We start from the raw sequence: 24040 nt of genomic DNA, 5'->3' as shown, positions 1-24040 counted from the left end.
CTATATATATATATATATTTTGATAACATACGCAGCCTGGATTTGTGGGTAAGCCATGTTAGCCCGGGCCAAGAGCAACAAACCTTTAGGGTAACCCAGACTACCCCTTGTGTCTTTTTATTGAAATCAAATAAATAATCGTTCATGTCAGTGTATGCACTATATACTTGTTATATATTAGTGCATACATTTAATTGTATTCTCGTGCCCATTATGATTTGTGGTCTAAGGAAAAGCACCTAAAAAGTGACCTCTGGAGATTATTGAAGTGCAGTTCTACATATATTGAACTAACTTAATAAAATGTCTGAATTAGAATGGATATTCACTAAAATATTACAAAAAGCTATGTTAAGGGTCTTGCCTGAATGGATAAATAAAAATTAATTGTCCCGGTTCCCCTTGTTGCTGGCCACATATCTGAGAAGCCTATGCACTTAATCTTGTGATCTCTATTGAAGGGTATGTTCAGAATTTGAGTTGGCCTTTTCTTCAGCAGCGGTCACTAAGTGTTTACGATTTTCAGCATATGACTATCAATGAAAGGAGCCTGGAGTAGCATTTTTTCTAGGTAAGGTGAGTATTTTAGCACTTCTATTACTTTTTATTTATCCATCCTAGCAAGACTATTAACAGCAAGGTGCCAAGAGATCCTCCTTATAGGCCAACGCTTTAAGGTATGGGGAAAATATGGTCCACCCACTTCTTTCAATGCCCAAGTCTGAGCACTGCTACTTGCAGCATAAGGGGTTCTTAGTTCTTGTGAAAGTCAGTTTTTGCATCAGATCATGTGACACCAGAGGGCTGCTTATGTATAGGTATCTAAAAGTAAACCCATACACAGAGTGTATGGGTTTACTTTTAGATACCTATACATAAGCAGGCTATACCTGCACTTTAATGTTTGCAAATAAAAAAAGTAGGTTTTATAAGATCATTTTTGCTTAAACAATTTCTGAAAAGTACTGCTGGATTGGAAAATATTTGCTTCTTTCCCAAGTATAAACTCTTGCTTTCATTATCTGGTCTGGAATGTATGGAAGGAAATATATTTATCTCCACTTTGTACTAAAATGTAAACATGAGGTTCAAAAAGCAATCAACAAAGCTATAACTTGGCTCAGTTTACTAGTTGTAACAAAGGCTTGATAATCAGTAGCATCTGCTGCTTTGAAATGCGGTGGCTTATCTTGTCATTGTCAGCGCATAGAAAGGAAAATGCCCGGGGTTACTCGGCACATAAGATATCTCCTGTGCGCAGGATCGAAATCAAATCCAGCTTTGACTAGCAGTACTGGAAGATGTGATTGAAATATTGTCCTTATCATTGGTGGGACCATTTTGGCCACAGAGGGTGAAAGCACTCCTAGACCCACTAGATTGGATGTCTTCTGGAATGGTCCACCTCTTGTGCGCCAGTGGTAGGTTTGCAAACAAGGGTCATAGAACGGCTTACCGCTCACATGACTCACTATAGAAACTGTCAGAATGATAGAGAAAAATCTCAGTCCTCACTTGAACCTCTTTCCAGTGTTACCAACGATGATAGTTTTGCCTGGTCTAGTTGATAAAGTAATGTGACACAATTTTGATTAAAGGATTGTTCCCTATTCTTTAGAGAAAAGAGTATGGCTGGCAATGGATTACAGAACTCACACATGTTGAATTTTTTTTGAAAAGAAGCACTTTTGACTCTCAAAAGAGTTGATTTGTAATCAAATGTATCTTGCTTCAAATAACTTCCCTAATGTGTCATTGAAAATATTGCCAACAACCTTGAACAACCTTGCCAAGGCGGTTTTGACACTCCAGGGGGTTGATTTACTAAAGGCAAATAGGCTGTTCACTTTGCAAAGCAATTTTTCTTTAGCTTAGTGAGTGAGGTGAAGCTGCAAGCAAACTGCAAGCAAAAATACTGTTTTATTAATTTTCCTTGCATGTGATTGGGTATTCTTTTCAAAGTGAATTTTACCCACATTCACTGAGCGAAAAAGAAAATTCCCTTGGAAAGCAAAAATTATATTTCAATGTAAACAGTCTATTTGCCTTTGGTAAATCAACCCCCAGCTGTTGTGGACCCACAAGACCCATGATGCATTAAAGGCAGGCATGACGAAATTTGTAGTTTCACCACATATGAAGTGAGCTTTGTTTAAAAAGTACCCCCTGGACCCTTTTGTATGACATATTGATGCTACCCGTAGAACCATTGGATAGGCCCTTTCTTTAAATGGATGACAACGCTCTTACTTCTGCAGTAAAATCACATGCATTGTCATCCTGCTGCTGAAGCTGTTTACATGGTGGCACTGTTGATCGCCCTATTAGTGAACAGCCTCATCTATCCAAGCCCTTTGCCCTTTAGATTAATCCTTATTGATCTATCTGCAGGAGTGTATGAAAAATACAGGTTTCTTATTACATTTACCATTGAAAATAGAAACATTATACTGTATTTCTTTGAAGATATTTAACATGCAAACTTGTCTGAGAGTTAAAAACTAGAGGATTTAGATGACCTTAAGGGTCCATCTAATATTTTTATTTATCTGCTAAATGTCGCAGGACCATCCAAAGAAATAAACACATCTATTGGTGGACTTGCAACCTAAGCAGTGAGTGCAGCCACTATAGGGCCTTTCGGATTAAAGGGGGCCTCGTGCAGACTAAGTGGGAAAAAGTCCTTCATAATCTTTGACATCAGACCTGGGACAGCTTAATTCTGCTGCTCCTTTGCCTATCTGTAGCAAACTTTAAGAGTGGGCCATTCAAGCTGCCGAATATACTAAAAGTTGTAGTTGAAGAATAAGTGATATTATCTAAGAAGATTTGCTGTCAAGCTGCCTCTGATGTTACATAGAATTATTGTATAGATTTGACTTCTGTAAATGCATTTTTATAGAGCAGCAAGGTGGAATCCATACTAAATCAGAAACAAAATGATTAATGAACATCGTAGCATGTAACTGACTCCATCATTTCATTGTCAGCTGAGAACAATCATACCTCTCTTTCTTTCAGGAAATAGCAACATGTTTATTAGCCCACATTGTCTGATCATTCATATATTGCACATTCTGATGGTTCAGCTTCCTTGCTAAGCTTCTGTAAGACGGCTGTTGTGCCTGTGCATTTATTACAATAAAAAGCTTGACAAGTCTGATTAACAGAGCGTAGTTACTAGATATGTGCAATGATGAGATTTAATTAACTCATGCCCATGTTTAACAATGTTTACCCATGTAAAACTAATAAAGTTTACCTAAAGCTACATATTTTTTCTATTTTGGATGTGAGTGTGGAAAAAATAGAACATGTCAGGTTTTTATTGCTGCTTTTATCCCTGCTGCAGGGATTTACCCCTCTTTGCCCTGGTGACTGTTGTTACTGTGACTGAAAGTGAGGGAAAATCCAACATTTAATTTTTAATTTGTCAATGGAACATGAACAGAGGAGAAATCTTTCCACGAGAACCCTTGTTCAGATGATTGTCTAAGAGAGGATTTTCTTTACTGTAGATAGCTTTCCTCCCACTTCCTATAATGTCTCTAAGAAAGGAAGTGAAGGAAAATCTCCCCAATGTGACACAAACGGGAAAAAACCCGCTCTGCCGAAACTAAATGCTTTAGATATAGTTTAAGCTGCAAAGGCAAAGAACATTTTGAAAAGTGCAGCAACCTATAGTATTGAATCAGAATTCATCATTGACTAGCTTGTCTGCAATAAACTGACATCTGATTGGCCCCTGTATGTTACTGTACTGGGAACATTAATATTACTAATACATGCTTCAACATATGTTGTGTCACACAGGGGATCACATTATGCAGTTTAGGAATAAAACAGAATATACATTTTTCTCAGCAGCCATGGGAGAAGGTTCTCACATTGCCTATATTTTTCTAAAGATAACCTGTCTGGAATTTAGCACCTGTAATGTTATTCCTGACCCACCTCCTGTTCTTGTGACATCTCAACAAAACCAATAGAAATAGGTTTTTCGCAGCAAATTCCCAGACAGCAATGAAAAGGTTGTAACCCTTCTATCTAAAACAAAAATGTAAAAAAGTTTTGGCTTTAAGCCTGTGACACACTGCATGTGAAGCCGTGCGAAGCAAACCAAAGCTACGAGGCATGGACATTTGCACGCGGCCAGATGAAAGACTGCATCTCCAGCCATTCGGCTTGTGCGTAACAACTCAATGGACTTTGCATCCTGATGCGCAATGATTGACGGTTTGTACGGGAGCCTATTGCTTTGCGTGCAGTGTGTCTTGGGCTGTACATTGCCCATAGGGGTGTACAGAAGGTTGAAATAGCAATCTATGTAAATTTGTAAAAGCTCAAAACTGTAAATGCAGCCAATTCAAACTAGCCGGTACTTTTATGGCTTAACAAGGCATCTCTTCTAATCAACAGAGCTCAGATGTGAAAAGGAGAGCATACAAGGAGAGCAATTGAAACCTATGTTGTTCCCCAACTGAATCTCAATAGTCCCAGTTGTTGAGATTCTTGGGTCATTTTCTGCAGCAGAAACATCAGAAGTGGCCGTGGTCCCCAAAAACCTTGCTAGCTACAGTCTATTTTTTTTTACAGTTGGAGAGGAAGGATAAAATAGTCACCAATTGGTTTTAAGCTAGCATCTTCATAGCAGCAGTGGGGGAAAAGGTTGCCAGAATCTCAGTGACTGCTATCAGAATCAGCTACAGTTTTCTTTCTTCCAGTTCACATAAACCCTTGGGCAGATACATTCACCACTGAAGAAGAGCTGGAAGCACAGCCAGGCCCCCCACGCTTATGGTTCCCTGGGCTGTATAGGCAGCTGTGGTTATTATTACGCCCCCAAGCACAATTGTATGGGAATGACTATAATAAGTGTTGCTCTGTATGAGAATGACTACTTGTGTATTACAATATGGCGTATAGAAATGAATACATATGATTAGTAAAAATATAGTACTACAGACTTTCCAGTTTCTGCAATAATTTCCACATTGACAGAGGGGATAAAGGGACTTTTAGCAGCAATCAGCATGTGAAATCATGAACCTATCAGAATGTAAATACACGTATTAAACAGCAATTTAATAAGCAGCATATTTACAGGCACATTAAGCGTAGGCACCTGGGCTGTGAGCACACACACGGCCTGCTTCATTTCAATGTACATGACAGGTGGGGTTGACATGCAGGACTGCAGGAAAGCTTTTAAAAAGCAGCTAATCCAGCAAAAGCATTGTACAAATATCTGCCACCTACACATCGCTCTGATTAATTTCACATCTAGATTTATCAAATCAAGAGGAAACTGCAGAAAGCAAAACCTTCCTAATTCCTCTATTGCAGAGACTTATATAATTACATTATACTACACATGGAATGAAAAGATTTTCTTACATACTGCTTGATCATTAGTAGCCAGAACAGAATATAATAGTTTATGCAGGAGAGAGCTAGCTGTTTGTGGCTTGGGTGTTCATCAGAGTCGTGTAACCTATAGTACACAAAAAAAAAAAAGTCACAGTACACAATATTTAGTTGGACCACCTTTAGCTTTGATTGCGGCTTACATTCGATGTAGCATCTTTTCCATAAGCTTATGCAATGTCACAACATTTATTTCCATCCTGAGTTGCATTCATTTGTCACCAAGATCTTTACTACTGTGTAAAGTCTTCTCCTCATCCCAGAGATTCAAAGAAGTCTCTCACATCCCAAAGACTCTCAATGGGTCTGGACTCAGTGGTGACCAATCCATATGTGAAAATGATGTCTCATGCTCCCTGAACCACTCTTTCACAATTTGACTCTGATTAATCTTGACATTGTCATCTTGAAATATGGCCATGCCATCAGGGTCATTCAGTATATTCAGATAGGCAGCTGATCTCATTTGTTGGGGACATAAGTTGCTGAACCTAGACCTGTCCAACTTAAGCAACCCCAAATCATAACACTTATGCAGCAGAAAGCTCTTACCTATTTGCTTAGCTTAGTGGTGACCTTTTTTTTGGCCAGGCAGTGTACCGTATATTATGGCTGAATGGCACTGTACTATGCTGTGTTTGCGTTCAGTAGGGTTGAGACGAGTTGAGAGTTTTAATTTGGCCAAAATCTTTATTTTTTTTACAGTATTAAAAAAATAAAAATGTGGAGCTGTTGCCCATGGCAATCAGTCAGAATCCAGAGTGTAATTTTTCCATTGCACATTGCAAAATGAATGTAGCTATCTCATGAGCTTTATGTGCAAAAAAAGAGTACCATCAGATGATTTTTTTTTTTTTTTTTGTAACATTTATTTAATGTCCAAGCCTTCTTTTTATCCCCAACTGAATACAGCTGTTTAGTTGGCCATCCCCATCATGACAAAATCAAGCAGCATGTCTGATTAGAGCTTCAGATGCAATGATCAGGCTGTGTAGAGGGAAGATAACATACACCTACTGTAGTATGAAGCAGTCATTATCACAGGGAGATAATGCAGCAAAACTCTCAGTGACCGATAATGGATTGTTAATTTTCTATGGAAAAGAAAAAATAAGCTTTTGTCATCTGTCATCCACATTGAACAAAGGATTGTGATTGGACTGACTTAGCAGTTTAGCAATGGTCAGACCTCACCTCTCATTGCTCTCATAAGACGTTTTTCATCTGTAGCTACCTTTTAGTCCTGATATCAAATTGTTATCCTATTTGCGGTAGTGAACAGGTTAAACATTGACCTGCCATGCATGTCTGGACTCATGTACAACAGGAACTCTGGAAAAAAAAAATCAATTTTAATTATGTGGAAAAATTGTTGGGCTACATGTAGCAGAGAAAAGCATGGATGTCTATGCACAGTAATAGAACAAGCCTGGTTACTTACATCCGAATCACTGTTCAAAACTTTAGGATGCATATTATGAAACACGCTAGTCATGTGACAGCTGGGATTTTGTTATATTTCTTTTTTGTTGTCCTCTTTTACTAATGATGATGCATTTAGCCCATCATCAGACTTCTTACATTTCTCTTCCTTTCTTGCAGTTGAGCTGTCTCAATCCTTTACTCACTGAGATTGTCTTATTTTTTGTTATCTGATTATTCCTCATGTGTTGTGTGATTGACTGTTTAAGCTGCTTGTCAGCAGGAATGTACAGTCCACAACAAAGGGTGTTCCTGCTCCTGCCTCTGCTTCATCTATTCCCGTGAATCTCTCTGGCTGCTTTTTGAATATTTTCCCACTGGTCAACAGGCAATGTGTCATCTGGGGGGAAGCTCTCACATGATAAAACAGACACCTGCCTCTACCAAGATGGCTGCCTCCATACAAAGCAAAAGTGCAGAGCAAGGCAGTTAGTCAGTGATGGGGAGAAGATCAGCTGCAGGGAACCCACAAGCTATACTGATGACTAGTCCATTGCCCTCTGCTTGCCTATTTTAGGCACAACTTCCAGAGTTCAGGTCCTTTCTTTTAAAGACACGGAGACCGCCTATAAATAATATATCCTCTTTACAGAAATAGATTTTTTAATTATATCAGGCTTGTGATGTGACTATACTGGTGCTCAAGTTAGGGGAATGAAGAATAAGTAAACATGTCTTAATAAACACACAGGCACAATAAATGTCTTATTGGAAATTATTGTACTACCAAGAGGTAATTAACAGGTATACACATATCAATACAGTTTGCTATTCATCCTTGGTAAGGGCTGGGAGGTATGATTTGTGTAGTCCATGTTGCATATCAGGAGGACAGAATTCACCACAATACATCAAGGTTCCATTTCCATATGTAGGTTATGCTCATTAATTCATTGATTTCCAGGATGTGGCGCCCATGCTTGATCTAATTATTGCCAGTCCATATGGAGATGCTGGATTCCATTTATTTGCAGACTCATGTCCTCAACATTGTCTACTTAACAGACCCTATTAATACTGTTGAGCATGTGCATGATTAACTGTGCTATAAAATCTGCATGGAGTGTCAGTAAATCGAAGCTGTTTAACAGACAAAATTAGAGCTGGATGTGCACCATGACAAATTAAGCCTATTATCATATGTCAGACGCAGAAAAACACAGTGCAACAGTCCATTAATATTATAAATGTACACGTATTAATGTACATTCTGATTAGGATCGGTAGATAAAGCGTAGGGGACTTTTTTTTTCCTGAAATCGACAATTTTTCAAGGAAATAGCAACTTCCTAAAACACCATCACAACAAACACTGTTTTGGGGTAATATAAAGAAGCAATGTCCATTTGTTTATTCAGTGTCTCTGGGATGGGCATCCTTGACCTTCTTAGGCCACATGCACTCAGTGATCAAAGCTGTGGATTCCTGTGGCAAGAACCTGCAGATTCATGTGACAGGAATCCCAGGTGGGTCCATTCAGATGCGGCCACCATGCCCATTCAAGTAAATGACACACTGACAGCTGCTGCATCTGTCCATGGCTGTCCGTATATAATCGCTTATGGAACAAATAGCTGCTGATTGGGAGAAATGCTTATCCCTAGTCCTTCTCTGTGTCCAGGGACAAGCATCTCTCGTGATCTGCATGTAATCCTGTGGACTTCACACAGTGACATTGTGATACAGTTGTGCTAAGAAGTTTTCCATTGTTTGATCAGTTAGATATAATGTATGGTCAGCTGTAAAATAAGCAGAGAAATACAAGCTAGTTACTTATTGAATGCTTTGGATTCTTGATCACTACTGCTTTATTCTATTGTTGATATTGCTCATATTTGGATAAAGGTGGACATTGCGTAGCTCAGTCACCCCTTGGTTAACTGTATCTTTCTGGGATTCAGGCAGTGAAATTGCCTCCCATCAACCAGGGCAGTTTTAATGAGATTTATCACACTGTTGAAATTTGAATTTATTACATTTTAACAGGAGGACTAACCCAGGGGTTGATTCAGCCTACCAGCCTACATCCATAACTGTAATATTGGTATGGATAGAGTTAGCTGTAAAATATGTAAAATATGCTTTTATCTGTGAATACTGCAAGGACTTTTACAACAATGCTGATGTATGCATAATATGCATATAGGAAATAAACTTATACATATGTATATTTCCCAGTATGTTGCAAGGGACAGGAATTCTGTGAATCTAGTAAATGCAATACAAATTACCTATTCCTACTTTATGCATTCAGCTGTGTATGAAATGATGAACAGTTTGGGTTTACTAATAAAAAAATACAGAGATTGCCAGACTTCTGTGGAATTGTTATTTTTCCTGAATGTACAGTAAGAAGCAATGTTGTTGAAGTTTTCTTTATGAAAATTTAGGTTATGAAATGATTGGCTAATTGTTTTAATGCACTCTGCCCAGGTATACTTTCACTGGCATTTATACTTTTGAATCTTTGATAAAAATATTGGCAAGAGGATTCTGTCTGAAAGAATTCACCTTCCTGCGCGACCCATGGAACTGGCTGGACTTCAGTGTTATTGTCATGGCGTGAGTATATTCCTCTTATTTTTAATGGATAGTGTCATATGTTTTTGATGCTAAATGTAGCATAATGCTTAAATTCAGTACATAAAAGAAGCAGTCTGCCTATAAAGAGTCATGCATTTTGAGTATCGATCTGTGATTTCAACATCAAGCTTCACACAGTTGAAATCCTACCTCTAGCCACCAATTATGACCTTTGCGAGAAGGTCTCATTCTCCTGGTGTACATTTCTGAAAATGCAGAGAGAGGAGTTCTCTTATAGTAGGATTATGCTAATTAAAATGAAAGTAATATTTTATTATAAATGGCATGAATAAGTTTAACAGTGCTATTCACAAAAGGGTGAAGAGTTTGAAGAAGGCACAAGAAGGTAACAATCTAGGACAACATAGCTAAACTGGAAAGCAAGCTGAATTGGAGAATGTTTCCAAATCAGCTATGTTGTCCTAGATTGTTCACTTCTCCTGCCTTCTCCAAACTCTTCACCCTTTTGTGAATAGCCCTGTACATCTTCCACAGGGGCCTTGTGCCTTTCAGGCTTGTACAGTGGCTTGTGGGCAGAAATGTGCACCTTTATACTAAAACAAATATTTGACCTGATACACTTAAGTGTGTTGTATTGGGTATTTTAGCTGAAAAACATAATCATTTTTTAATTTAATAATTCAGCATCTTTTTCAAACATTGTTTCTTATGCAAGCAAAACTTGGTTATCCTGCATTCAGATTTGTCATTCATTATAAGGGTTTGCTTATTTACACTGAATAATAAGAATCAGTACATTGACTGCTGTCCACAGTAGTGATCCTGTTCTTTCATTTTAAAAATGAAAGCACCTACCATGCTGATAGAAGCCAAATCTGATGTCTTTTGAGAGGGGTCCTAAAAAAAGAGACACTTTTCTTTAGGGCAGCTTTCTTGTCTATTCAAAAGTGTTCCTAGGTCCCTAATGATACTTGACAGACCGTCTTTCTACTATGACTAGCAAGCATTTAGATTAAAAGTACATTTTTTTTTTAGTTCCTGATAGAGTAAGGGAGTGTTATAGCTCCTGTCAGCTTCAATCTGTTTCTGTCCCGTTCGGGAGATTTCCCTTCTCTTTAGATTTCCCTTCACTCTCTGTCTGATAGCCACAACAGATAGAGGAAATTCCTTCAAACTGAGGGAAATCCCTGGTCAGCAGGGTCACCAGAGCTAGGGTCACCATTGGAAGATTTCTCATCTATTCCTGTTCTGGCGACAACCAAAATGTTGGGATTTTCTTTCACTTTTAGTGATAATGGTCATCAGAACAAATATAAGGGGGACTCTCCCTAATGGGGATATGGACGGCAATAAAACCCTGACAGGTGTTATAATCCCTGTTCACTCTTTTGGCTTCTGTTGCATTTTAAGACCAACTCCAGCCTAAACATTTTTTTTTAGTTTTGGACAAAGGTAGGAAGCATTTTTATTGCTGTCTGGGTCACCTCTGACTTTCTCTCACTTTCTACTCTGACACACATTAACTGGACAAGACTAGAAAGTAAATCTACTCAGTTGGGACACAGACAACAATAAGTTCTAACCCTTTTCCCCAAAAAACCTGCCTGTTCTCTGGTTTGAGAATTTCCCTTCTCAGTGGAGACATAAGGATACACATTTGATAGAACATCCAACCCTTTTCTCTTCTATCTAGAAAAGTTATGGCTAAAGGTGTGCTTTAAATTATGTGAAAAAAATATGAATGTTATTATTTATAATTAATGTGCTAATAAACCCCCAAAATGCAAAATTTCAAAGCTAATTGTTTATGCCTTTAAGAAAAAAAAGCCATTTTGCAAAATTCTGAGTTATGGCTGGAAAACATTGATATTTCTGCAACTCAGCACATGATGTACAAAAAGGAGGAAGACCAGCAAACCTGCATTTGTTTTAAGGTACCAATCTAGGTCAAATTAGATTTTCTACTTTTTAATATAATTTTTATTTAAATCCATATTTTCCACATTTTACTAAAAATAGACCCCTGGGGGACCCCCTTCCATGTAAAACATGGATGATCCTAATTTCTTTTATATACTTGGGGTCTATTTATAACCAGTACACAGAGCTATTTGCCCTACGAATCGTTCTGTGCAAATAGACGCAATAACGAACTGTCTTCGATATATTTTCTTTTCAGGTGCAATGCATGTAATGTAATACTGCATTATGGCCATTAGATGGAGTTGAGGCACATATGAAATGAATACTTATTTCCTATACTCATCAGCTCCATCTAGTAGCCAAAATACAGTATTACATTACATACATTCAACCTGAAATGAAGTGTCTATTTGCATATAATTAATATTCAGAAAGATTCATAAGGTGAATGGCTCTGTGAATTGGTCATAAGTAGACCCCTTGGTTTTACCATATACCAGGTTGAAGTTTAAAATTTCACCCATATCATCAATGCAGTCAAAATCCAATATTGCACATATTTAGATTTAGTGAGCCTGTTGCTAGGATGGATTTGGCGTCCTTGCAAATACAAAGGTCCAGCTACATGGAGAGTCTCAAATAGAGGTCTACTTCTTGTTTAAAATGGAGAACCTGTTAAGTGAAAATGAATGTGCTTCTGAAGCAAAAACAGGTTTGCAGGTCTGTTATGACACTTCCATTCTTCAGTAAATCACCCGCTCAGTGTTCATGCAATGGTTTCCACCATTCCTCAATTCCAAATAACTATGGTTTGATTCTACAGGTATGTAACAGAGTTTAAAAACCTAGGCAATGTTTCAGCCCTTCGAACTTTCAGAGTGCTGAGAGCTCTGAAAACTATTTCAGTAATTCCAGGTAAGAGAGCATCCCCTCTCCAGTTCTCAGCTACTGCAAGTGCTTCAGTCTGTGACCTGTTTTTCCCTTCATTTGCTGTCATTTATGATTGGTGTTTTGCTACAGTCTGTGTGTGCCTTTCCCTTATTACAGATATGCCACTGAGTTTGTGGACCTGGGCAATGTGTCAGCTTTAAGAACATTCAGAGTACTTCGAGCATTGAAAACAATCTCGGTCATTCCAGGTGAGGATCGAGTTAAACACTAAGGTTGCTTGTAAAAGCCCACATACCATTCCGATTAACCAAACTGATATCCTACTGACAGTGGTTGACACTGAGATACCGTGGAATGGTTCTATGTCGAGAATGCAACTTGTCTGCAGAATGATTACCTTTTCTTATTTATGAATGCTAATCAGTAGAACTTTAGATTCTTCCCCTACAAGTCATCTATTTGCATACAATACCTAATTAGCCACCTTGATAATTTTTACATGCTAAACGATAATGATTTATTATTTATATGTCTTCTTGAGATAACCCCCTTTTCCCTACTTCCATGGCCAGGAAATATGAGATAGCTGGAGGAAGTACATGAACAAGGAATTAAATGGGTCATATGATATATGTCTAGCAATCATGAGGAATGGGTCATGTGACTCCGCAGTGTCTTCCACTATGGCCCCGACATAGAATGTAATATATTCAGGGCTGGTTTTTCATCAATGGAGCCTGCAGACTCAGTATTCGGTGCTCCACTTTGGTAACACCCCTCTGAGGATCACCTCTTAGACAGAGGGCATTTCTTGGCTCTAACCTGGACTAGAATATTGTGATGTGTAAAAAAAAAAAGTAAAAACTTACATGAGAAAATGATTTGGTAAATCCTGCCCTGCATATATTTCACCTAATAAAGATCTGACTTACACATTTTTCTTTTGGACTATATGCAGTGAAAGGATTATTCCCTTCATCCCAGGGAAAAAATAACAGTCTTTGAAGACTGTAGTGACTATTGATGAGTATTGATGAATAGCGTTTTGCTTGGAAGAGCTTGTATTTTAACTCTAACATTGCTATGCTTTCACTATCAATGCTTTGATTGGTCTTTAAAAAAAATAATAACTCCCCTCTGCAGCAGAGTGATAATTAAAGATGAATAAATCAATTTGTGATCTGGCAATTGTCAATCATACTGCCAAATCTCCTATTGCACATGAGAATAACGATTTGCCTATGCGTCTAAATAAGTGTTGATTCACCCAATCATGGCAAACCAGGTTTATTATGATTGCTGGCTGTCAGCACACACATATACAAGCAGATCACCAAAACACAATTCTCCCAGGCCATGTTAAAATCACTACTGATTAATCCATTCACTTATCTTTAATTATCACCCTGGTGCTGACTCTAATTAGGACAGTCACCATTGTACTGCCTAATTTCTTGCTAGGGGACATTTTACCACTGATAGCACCAGTGGATTTACTAACAGAGTTCTGAAAGATGAAAGACCAAATAGATCTACTTTAAAATTAATGATGCAGTTAGAATATTAGGAGCATTGCAGTTGTTCTGTTATGGCTGCGGAAAGGCTATACCTTTACTTTGAACTAGGCTAGTCTAAAGGAGTTGCAAAGTTCTCCTTCTAAAGTAGTCTTTCTAAATCTGATGTGCCAGATTTGGTTGGGGTTGGTGGGTTTGGTCATTTGCTAACTCCTTGTATTTCCTGGGTGGCCTAACGGGTAGATCTTCTTCAATATTACAGCTACCGGTATAAACATTGTCCCAGCAATACAGACCCCAGCTGTGTTTTAGACTATGCGATGGTGCCCCTGTTAGACTCTCCCTATTTGCAATAACCACAACAGATAGATGGGCTTGAGAAAACAGGAGAGTCCCTAAGAGATATAAGGTCCCATTGGTCTTTTCATAAAATAAGAATCCAACCCAACTTAACATATCACTGTTGGTGAGCCTGCCCTTTCATAAGGCAGGAGTGGACATAACATTTTTGTAAACTGTATAACTGTATAAGTACTCTTTGGGAATTAGGGGCCACCTAATACTAGATGTTGAATTGCCAGGTGCTGGGACCTGGACATTTCATTTCTATCTAGCTGTCAATCAATACACAGGGAATACGTGTTTTAGTTGTCCAGTAGCTAAATTCAGGCACCCAAAACTTGGCCTTGAACAGGAGCCTTTATGGTGACTCTCTCTACCTTTATAATGAAGAGCTTAATTTGTAAAGTTAAAATTAAAGACATGAAAGTTAACAGAGCAGAGATACGAACCTGGAAATCAATGTGCAGTGTTCTCTTTAAGTCAGCTTGGCTGTTGTGCTTCACAAGTCTATTAGGAAAATAGGATTCCTTACTAAAATTGGACTGCAAGACAAGGGAAACCCCTATGTAATTTCATACAACATAAAACAAATACACCCTCTGTGTTGAATACAAATTGAATGCAGTGTAAGTCTGGAGAAACAGCAGAGTTTCCCTTCTGTTATTCTCACTTTGACAGCAAAATTGATTTTGGATGTTCTTACAATCCCCCGAGAAAGAATGTTTTGACATTGAAGTACAAGAAAAAAGTCCCTCCCCTGTATATTTATAGGTTTGATCCTTTCATGCAGTTAGCATATACTTACTTTCACCTAATAATTGCTGCTCAAGCTAATATCATAATTAGCCGCTTGTAGGTTTGGAAAGAGATGACTTTCTTCAGAAACAGCTCCATTACCAGCATTGCTAGGTACATTATGACAAGGCTGTAATACATCCTGAGGACAAGTTGCATTCAGCCTTAGTGCTTAACATTTCTGACCTGCATGGGAAGGTGATAGGTCTGCATGGTAATATCTCTAGGTGGGCATCCTAACACAGACGTTGGCAATTGTATGTCAGACATACCTGGTAATTATCTGTCTGAATACACGCATTTTGTTACTATGGAGATTGCACAATACATTTTTTTATCTTAAAGGCATTTTCAGTGCTAGCAGAATTTAAAGGTACCCAATAAAAGTGCAGATAGATGTCAGATTAGTCTAATTGGGTCGGGCATAGATACGTTAAATCTCACAGCTAAACTCAGGTTCAGTGTAATCTCTTTGAATAGAGTTGAAATTTCTGTGTTTTTACTAGTTAGTGACCCACAGGTAATGTTTTCCTCACTTCCTGTCCTGTAAGGCCCATGCATGAAAATGGGTGGAGTGGTTGTTACCAGGACAGGAAAACACAGACAGTGCTTTCCGACCATATTAAAATGCATTTCACACAGGACACAATGAAAATAAATGAAAGATGCTCTTTCCCTTCCACATTCTCTCCAAAACAAGAAAAACATTGGCTAGAGATTTTAGACTTTAAATGAATTAATTAACTGAAGGAGTACTGAATATTTAAAATCCTGCTTGTTTAAATTCCTATGAACGTGATTGGATGCTCAAAGGGAGCACAGCCTTACTTGCCAAAGTGAATATTTACTTTTATGTATGGATATTCTCTTGTCCATTAAGGCCATGTTACATGAGCGACCCTGTCACTGGCTACAAGCTGCTAAGGGACTACCTACCTGTTTCCATGGAAGTGCTTCCTTGCTTGCCAGGAGGGCAAGATGTTAATTCCATAGATGTAAGTGAAAGGCTCTCCTGGGTGATTTTGCTGCTGGTGATGTGTCACTTAAAGCAGAATTGCCCGTGTGACATGGTCTTTAGTAAATCAACCTGGTCAAGTCAGCAACCTTGTCATTAAAAGAACTCCAGCCCACATTTATTTTTCCGTAGGGGCAGTAGTGTTTCTAAAATAGCAATACCCTTCACTTAGAGACATAGGGATGAAATCCAAGATGACACTACAAGTCAAAGCAGGCACCGTGGTCTAACACTGGTCTCAAGACACATAGGGATTCCCAGCCCTTTTTATATACTTCAGAGTTGCCAAATGGCCAGTCTGAGGTGGTCCATGAGCAGTAACAGTTAGGGCCTAAAACTATTAAGATTGAGTCATTTAACCAATTTGTTAGGACCCAACATGTGGTATAACATTATACTCTGCACATTGTGAGAGATAAGGCTGTCACTCTTGATACCTTTTTTATACATTGCCAATGTCTGGTTAGAATGATCTAGAATGAGCTCTGGTAGAGGTGTTATTATTGAGGGTGTTTTGAAATGTAAAGGATTCTGGGCTATTGTCCTGCTTGATGTTGCATGATTTTATCCTTTTTTCACCAACTGTTTGCTTATACTTTGATTTGTGCTAATGCAGCTGCATAGAAATATGTTTTATGATGTGTTCACATTTATTAGGAACTGACAAGCTGTAAATATTTAACAAAAGCATGGAGATTTTTTTTGGTTTGATTTGGACATTGTATGAATATACAAAACATGTTTTATTGATAGTCAAAGACTATAGAGATACAACTTAGGTCTACACACTACCTACAAGCCCTGGCATTTTTTTTAGGAATGGTTTACTTTAACTTTTCTTGATTCAATAAAAATAAAATGTTTGCTGTTGTGTGCACAATAAGGAACACTAACCACCCCCAACAATGGCAGACCAGTCAACTGATTTATATCATACCCTAAACATTTCACTAGCTGGCCCTAGTTCAGCCATGTAAATACATTTGTTCTTTTTTTGGGTTGTAACTGACAACAATAAAGAATAAAGGGGATTTATAGTCATTTTAAATAATTTTAGGTTTACATGTAAAAGAGATCAGCGTGATGTAAATCAGTTTATTACTGTGAGTTAACGTTTTAAAAGCCCAGTTTCTGTGTATAATTTGTAGTTATTTATGCACGCGGGGAAGCCGTATGTTTTATATGCAGGTTTTGCTTCTTGCTTTCAGTGCTACACAAAGGTTGTTCGTTCCTGTTCCTCTCAAAGTACAACTATCTGGGGGTGATTTACTAACCTAAACACACGCACGCACCAGGTGCGTGTGATTTTCACACAGCAAAACGTATTTATCAACCAAAAAGTCTCTAAAAGCATATTTCCACTAATGCCATATATGGAAAAATCATGCACATGATGCATATATAATGCTGCTTCACAGTTTAGACAAAAATGGTTAGCTCATGCATTTACATTCCTGCATTCATCAACGCAAGCAACACAACATAGAGCTAATTTACACAACATCACCTTGCAATTCATGCAGGGCTTTGCACAACACACCTGCTGGGTGTGTACACACTACAAAGGTGTTTAGATTCCACCCATAGATCATGCTGGGAGGGAACACACTACAGAGGTGTATACATGTTCGTGGTGTGTTTATAAGGTTAGTAAATCAACCCCTATGAGTCAACTCATTGAAAACAATGCACTCCCTGTGTGGCTGATATCTTTTCTCAACAGTTGTTAAAGAGATCCTCTTGGATATGATGTCATCCGCAGCAGACTCAGAGTTGTCACTCAAGTTACAGTTTTCACCTTCGCTCTTTACTTTGTAGCTGCATTAAGGGCCCATTCACACCACATCCAGATCATCTCCAGACCAGAGCAGATTGTTTTTTTGGGACCCAAAATTCATCCTGATGTATCCCTATGCTATTTCTGGCCTCTGTTCACACCAGCACAGTCCGTTCCAAACCAGAAAAATACTGTATGTCTCATTTTGTCTGGTCTGGAATGCACTTGAACTGTTGGCAGGTTCACACCATTTTTCGGGCCAGATCTGGTCTGGAAAATGGTGTGACCCTGCCTTAAAGGTTATGTAGGAAGGTAAGGGGAGGGGTGCAGGAGCTAGGCCAGCTTGGAGAGTGATTAGACACTACCAGAATAAGAGAGAAATATAATGTGTAAGCAGGGAGGGGGTTGTGCTAGGAAATTGACTCTTTAAGTAGTCTAATTTATTAGCAAGTTCAAAGGCACATTGCAAGCAAATAAACACAATTTATGGAAAGAATAAACATTGCATAAAAAAAGTAAGCGTTTAATATACTTGATTTCTCTGAGCTTTTACCTGCAATTTATAAAATAGATTACAGGTTCTCTATAAGCAAGGAAGTTGAATGAGTTAAATAAGCTCCCTCTAACTGTTAATCTACAAATCTCAATATTTTGTAAAAGTACTAAAATATGGAAGAACAAGTATTTCGTAAATGTAAAAAATTCACAACGAAAATTGCTTAAAGAAGAACTCAGGGCACATTTTTTTATTAACCCTCACAGAGGGGCTACCCCACACCGCAAGGGTTAAGTGCTCGTATTTTTTTAAGTGCAAAAAAAAAGTTATACGCACCTGAGCCAGCTCCCTGCTTCTCCAGTCTCCAAAGCCTGTCTTCTTCTATGCTGCAGCATTGGAATGTTCCTCAGTGTCCTGTACACTGTGTATGGACATGACGATTTACGGGAACTGAGACTTCTGCAGTGGAGGGGGAGCGAGGATGGAAGGACTGGCCTAAGAGCAAGTCAGCTCAGAGGATCTGGTGAGTATAACTTTTTTCCCCTAGACAAAAACGAGCAGTTAACCCTTGCAGTGCCGTGTTAGCCCCACTGTAAGGGTTAATAAACGTTTTGCCCATCATCAAGTTTTAATCACACACACTGCGATAAAAAATCTAAACATTTCCCTTTAAGATGCCAAATCATGATCTGTCCGGGGTCACACATCCTTTAGCACTGAAAGTGTATGTACATGCTGACAATGATTTGCTCCGTTTTAAATTATTTGCTCCGTGCTTTTATATGCTCCCTTTTGGTCTGTTAAATATCCTATTTAAAGCATTTTTGACAACATTCTTATCAGAAATTCAGAGTTGTCTTGTGTCCTAGTATATCTCAAAGGGGCCTTCTAGTTCTTATCTTGGGCTACAAAATTATAGTCCTTTATAATGTAGAGATATGAGAGTAGGGTTGAGCAGTTTAATAAAAGTAACTGGGTAGGGCTGACACCACTTCGTCCAAAGAATGTTGTGTGTTTTCAGCCCATAACAGGACTTAAGAGCTGAGTGCATTTCTGGCAGATCACTAGATATTGTAGTGTACTTGTACAGTTTCTAAAGGGATAACACATGGGGGGAATGTGCATGTATTGGAGGGATGTACTGCATATGTATTTTTTGTTTATTCTGCCTTGACACATGCTTTAATAGCAAATTTATATTTTCTTAGCCATTTCTTATTCAGCTGAAACAAATTAAAGTGGAATGAATAAGGAAAAGAACCACTATGAGGCTTTCCATTTTTGTATTAAAAAAAATCCCCCAGAAGGGGACTATTTTATAGCTTGTGTAAAGAAACAGGCTATGCAATAAATCTTGTTTATTCCATATATTGGGTTTTAATTTGGCAGCTTATCTAAGGCAGTCATTAGGAGGTTTAAATGGCCATTGTGCTTCAGGGAGATAAATGTTGGCCCAACAGTACTCATCTCTGTCAGACACATCAGCGTTTAACACTTCACACTCCCTCCCCCTCCCCCGCCTCTTCTCTAAGTACAGCAGTTTATAGTCAGTGCTTGCTTTCTCTACATACATGTACATGTTATTGATGAGTTATATGTACTACATCAATATTCCCTGTGGAATAAGCATAGAACTAAAGCCAAGAGAAAATGTAAAGCTTGGTAAATACATTACACATTTCACACATGAACTGAAACATCATTCAAAATATGCTAGAGAGTAACTAAGCACCTCCTACCCAAGGGATGAGGTCAGAGGAAAGCCCTGCATGTTCTTCTGAACCTGACTCTGACACACTTATGACCCTGACTTGTAAGTAGGCCACATATGCCAGCACCAATGGTGGCTATATGGTAGAGGAGGCAGGGGACAATTTTATTTTAAAGTGGAACTCAAGCCAAAATGTACTGCTGGGTAGCATAGGGAAGAGTTAGAATATATTTCATGAATTTAATGCTTTCTTTGTCCTTGATGAATACCTGTCCTGCTGCAAACTGTCAAATATTTATGCTCACTTCCTGTTTTAACTCCAAGATGGTAAGCAAGGGAATAATTATCCGGGGAGGGGGGCACAGGAATCAATAATTCTAACTCTTCCCTACATTGTTCAGTGCTCTACAAAAAGATTTAGCTAGTGTTTCATGTTACGTACAGATGGGGAATAGTTGATCTTCCATCTATATATAAGTGGCAGGAGCTGGCACATGAGCAAGTTTGGTAGCCAGTAGGGAAACCAAAGAAATTCAGCCCAGCCCTTCAACTTTATTTTTTTTAATAGAAATACACTTCCAGATTGAGCATCTTTACCATCTGACAGCGTAGTGTGATATTTGCCCATGTACAGTGCTATAATTTGACCTCACCCAAAAGCAACAGTCTGACTGCACATGTATATTTGTGTCAATGGAATTAAACAGGGTATGCTTTAATTTTTTCTAATCATTTTTCTTTAAGCTTTAAATATGTCCCTGAAAATGACAGAAATTAATAGTCCTATCTACATAGTGATATACACAGCAAATGAACTGTCAATACAGAAGGGCCTCGGTCTTAACTGAGTGTTTGCCTCCTCAGTGACCTGTATACGTTTTTTTCTGTCATTTGTAACACCGATGGAAGGAAAAAGAAACTCAGAAATATCCCAAGCACAGATACATTTATTGTTCGGGTGCACCCCACCAAGACTACACCTTCTCTAGCGCATGACAGACATAATCCTAGAGATTACTAACACTGATATGTGTAATAATATCAGTAATCTTTTCCATGTTGTCTTGGTTATACTCCAAAGATAAGCTGATGTTAAATGTCACATCGCTTAATATTCAGAACATAGATTACTAAAACCTAAACTACGCAGTCTTGTAGTAGTTTGAGATTAACTCTAATTTCAGTGCATAGCAAATAAGGGATCCCCTAAGAAATGGCAAATAAGGGATCCCCCAACAAGAGACTGTTCTCCAACTACCTAGCAACAAAAGGTCTTCTAAGTAGTTGAAGTGTAAAGGGTGATTTTAGACCAGCTAAACAAAACCATATTTACTGGATTAGTCTAGGTTCTAACAAATATGTACATTTTACCCACAAGAGTAAAAAAATAATACATAAAAAATAAATGTTTAATTTTCAATTTAGTACATAGAACAGATGACAGAGTAATTAGTAAATTTAACTAGATGCATGTTGTAATAGTAAATCACAAATCCTATTAGGGGTCTATTCACGAAGCAGCCAAAGGATCTAGCCGTAGCTTCGGCCGATCCTTCGGCTAGCTTCGGCCCCAGGACCCCTTCGGTTCAGTAGAACCGAAGGGCTGCTGTACGGGCTATTCACAATAGCCGTACAGCTCCCGAACTTAGCCGAGCGGCTCAGTCAAACCGAAGGCATATGCATATGTGATCTTACGGCTGGCTCCGGTCACCTGCAGAGAGATCAGCGTCCCTGGTTACCAGCTAACCAGGGACACTGATCTCCAGACAGCAAACTCTCCTGGGCGCTCCGGGAGTCTCCCGCTCCCGGCCGCCCAGGAGAGAAACTGATTTTTCTTTTTTTTTCTTTATTCTGACACGGAGCCGTGTCAGAATAGAAAAAAATAAATAAATAATTTTTGCCCATAGGAATGCATTGCTAGATTCCTATTGGCTATTTCAATTTGCAATAGCCAATAGTGAGCTAGCATTGCACCCGCCCTCTGCTGATGGACCTGATGGAGAACTGCAGCAGAGGGCGGGTGCAATGCTAGTTTACTATTGGCTATTGCACATTGAAATAGCCAATAATCATTGTTTCTCTCCTGGGCAGCCGGGAGCGGGAGACTCCCAGAGCGCCCAGGAGAGTTGTTTTTTTTAGTTTTTTTATTCCGCCCAGGAGAGAAACTGATTTTTCTTTTTTTTTCTTTATTCTGACACGGAGCCGTGTCAGAATAGAAAAAAATAAATAAATAATTTTTGCCCATAGGAATGCATTGCTAGATTCCTATTGGCTATTTCAATTTGCAATAGCCAATAGTGAGCTAGCATTGCACCCGCCCTCCGCTGATGGACCTGATGTTATTCACTCACTGCTGTTCGGCATCTATAAGAATAGACCAAACAGCAGCGAGTAGCCTGCCGGAGATTCGGCTTAGCCGATCCAGATGTTGGATCTGGATCGGCTGAGTTGAACTCCTCCTGCACTTCGTGTCGGCCGAACTTGCTGAGCATGTTTGGCTGACCCGAAGCCACGTGAAGCCACCCGATGTACGGCTGATTTCAGCCGATATATGGCTGAAATCAGCCGTACCTGCCTGAAGTGAATAGACGAACAGCGTTCGGCTCAATTCACTTCAGATCGGTCCTTCACTCGGCTGCCTACGGCAGCTTAGTGAATAGACCCTATGTATGGCAATAAATGGTGGAATTAAAGAATTTAGCTAAATTCTGAGCTTGCAACGTACTAGAAGAGAAACACAATTTTATTTTGAACTACAACCTTTAGTTTTTTTTAAATGCTGTCCAGAGGTCCCCATTCCTCTAATAGTTATTCATAGAAGAAGAATGTAAAGATTAGTGGCAATATGCTGTCACTAGCCCCCTAATCCTTCTGTAAGACTATATAGAAAATGCTTTTCAGAAGAGGAAACCAGGAAGTTTACCTGACAGTAAAAGGGAAGGGGGCAGACAACAGAAAAAAAAGACCTGTCAAGGGATCATATCCTGATTTCCTTCATCCAAATCTAACAGAACAATTTGACGGAGATGCTCTTTAAAGTAGGACTGGAACAGCAATGTATTCCAGTGCCTTGTTCAGAGTTTAGGAGCTACTTCTTACCTTTAGAAGTTGACTCAAAAAAGACCTTTGCATTAGAATCAGTAGATTATTGCACACTACCACACAACACATTACTGTGCGTTACAGTGAGGGAGGTGCATTGCTTTGCCCACTCATTTAAAACGGCACCCCAAACGAACAATCAAGCACAATGCGCTTGACTGTGCCACTCAACTCATTCCCTCATTGTTTAATATAAAACTTTTAATAGAAGAAGGGATATTGTAGCAGCTTGCAGAGACTTAAGCTTGTATTGCATACAAGTAATGGTCTTGCAGCTTTGTGCCTTTCATGGTACCAGTAGATATCTTTTCATACGCATGTCATCAGGACACGAGCTACCATGTAGTAAACTATACTGGACGTACTATTCATGTACTATGTTTGTAACTGTTTATCTTATTTTCGTCAGGACTGAAAACCATTGTCGGAGCCCTTATCCAGTCAGTTAGGAAGCTGGCAGACGTTATGATCTTAACAGTTTTCTGTTTGAGCGTGTTTGCCTTGATAGGGCTACAACTCTTTATGGGCCACTTAAAACAAAAATGTGTTCGAAATTTCACATCTTACAACCAAAGCATAGGTGACAGCCTTTACTGGAGTAACTCGACATGGGAATCTTATGAGGACTTCATTCATGATGAAAGTAAGTTCCTGTTCTGCTATTCAAATCTTTTATAAAGTGTTGTTTTTTCAATTTCTTGGTTGAAACTGTAATGTAGTTAACTGATAAAAAGCTGAAAGGTTTTGCATATGCTCAGTTGTTGTCAGTTTACAGCTAATGCTAAGGTATCTTTTTATTCAAAAGTTAAAATTGGAAATGGTGATTGCTTTATAAAAGTGTAAGTAAACTATACAGATTACAATCTGATTGTACAATCGCCTTTAGATCTATCGACAACCAGAGATGGGTTTCCCTTTAGGCACAGTAGGTGTGTGCCTATAGGCTGCAGTGGCAAAGAGGCATCTTTTCTTATATATTTACTAGCCACACATATTTCTCCATCATCTGCAGTCTTCTCAC

The 24040-nt window shown here is 38.7% G+C and overlaps 1 protein-coding gene across 1 annotated transcript in view; it reads left to right on the top strand.

Moving 5' to 3' along the window:
- The window catches only part of LOC108784628 (sodium channel protein type 4 subunit alpha-like), a 338732-nt gene that overhangs the window by 111202 nt on the left and 203490 nt on the right, over positions 1 to 24040 (top strand). The window contains exons 5-7 of the mRNA XM_018553495.1: positions 9343 to 9471; positions 12424 to 12515; positions 23429 to 23662. Of these exons, the coding sequence (XP_018408997.1) occupies positions 9343 to 9471; positions 12424 to 12515; positions 23429 to 23662 (455 nt within the window). The remainder of the gene's footprint in view (positions 1 to 9342; positions 9472 to 12423; positions 12516 to 23428; positions 23663 to 24040) is intronic.

Source organism: Nanorana parkeri, unplaced genomic scaffold, assembly GCF_000935625.1.
Source record: "Nanorana parkeri isolate BGI_ZX_2015 unplaced genomic scaffold, ASM93562v1 scaffold121, whole genome shotgun sequence".
NCBI lineage: Eukaryota > Metazoa > Chordata > Amphibia > Anura > Dicroglossidae > Nanorana > Nanorana parkeri.
Note: the sequence above shows the minus strand (reverse complement) of the source record. Positions and strands in the feature narration are given on the sequence as shown.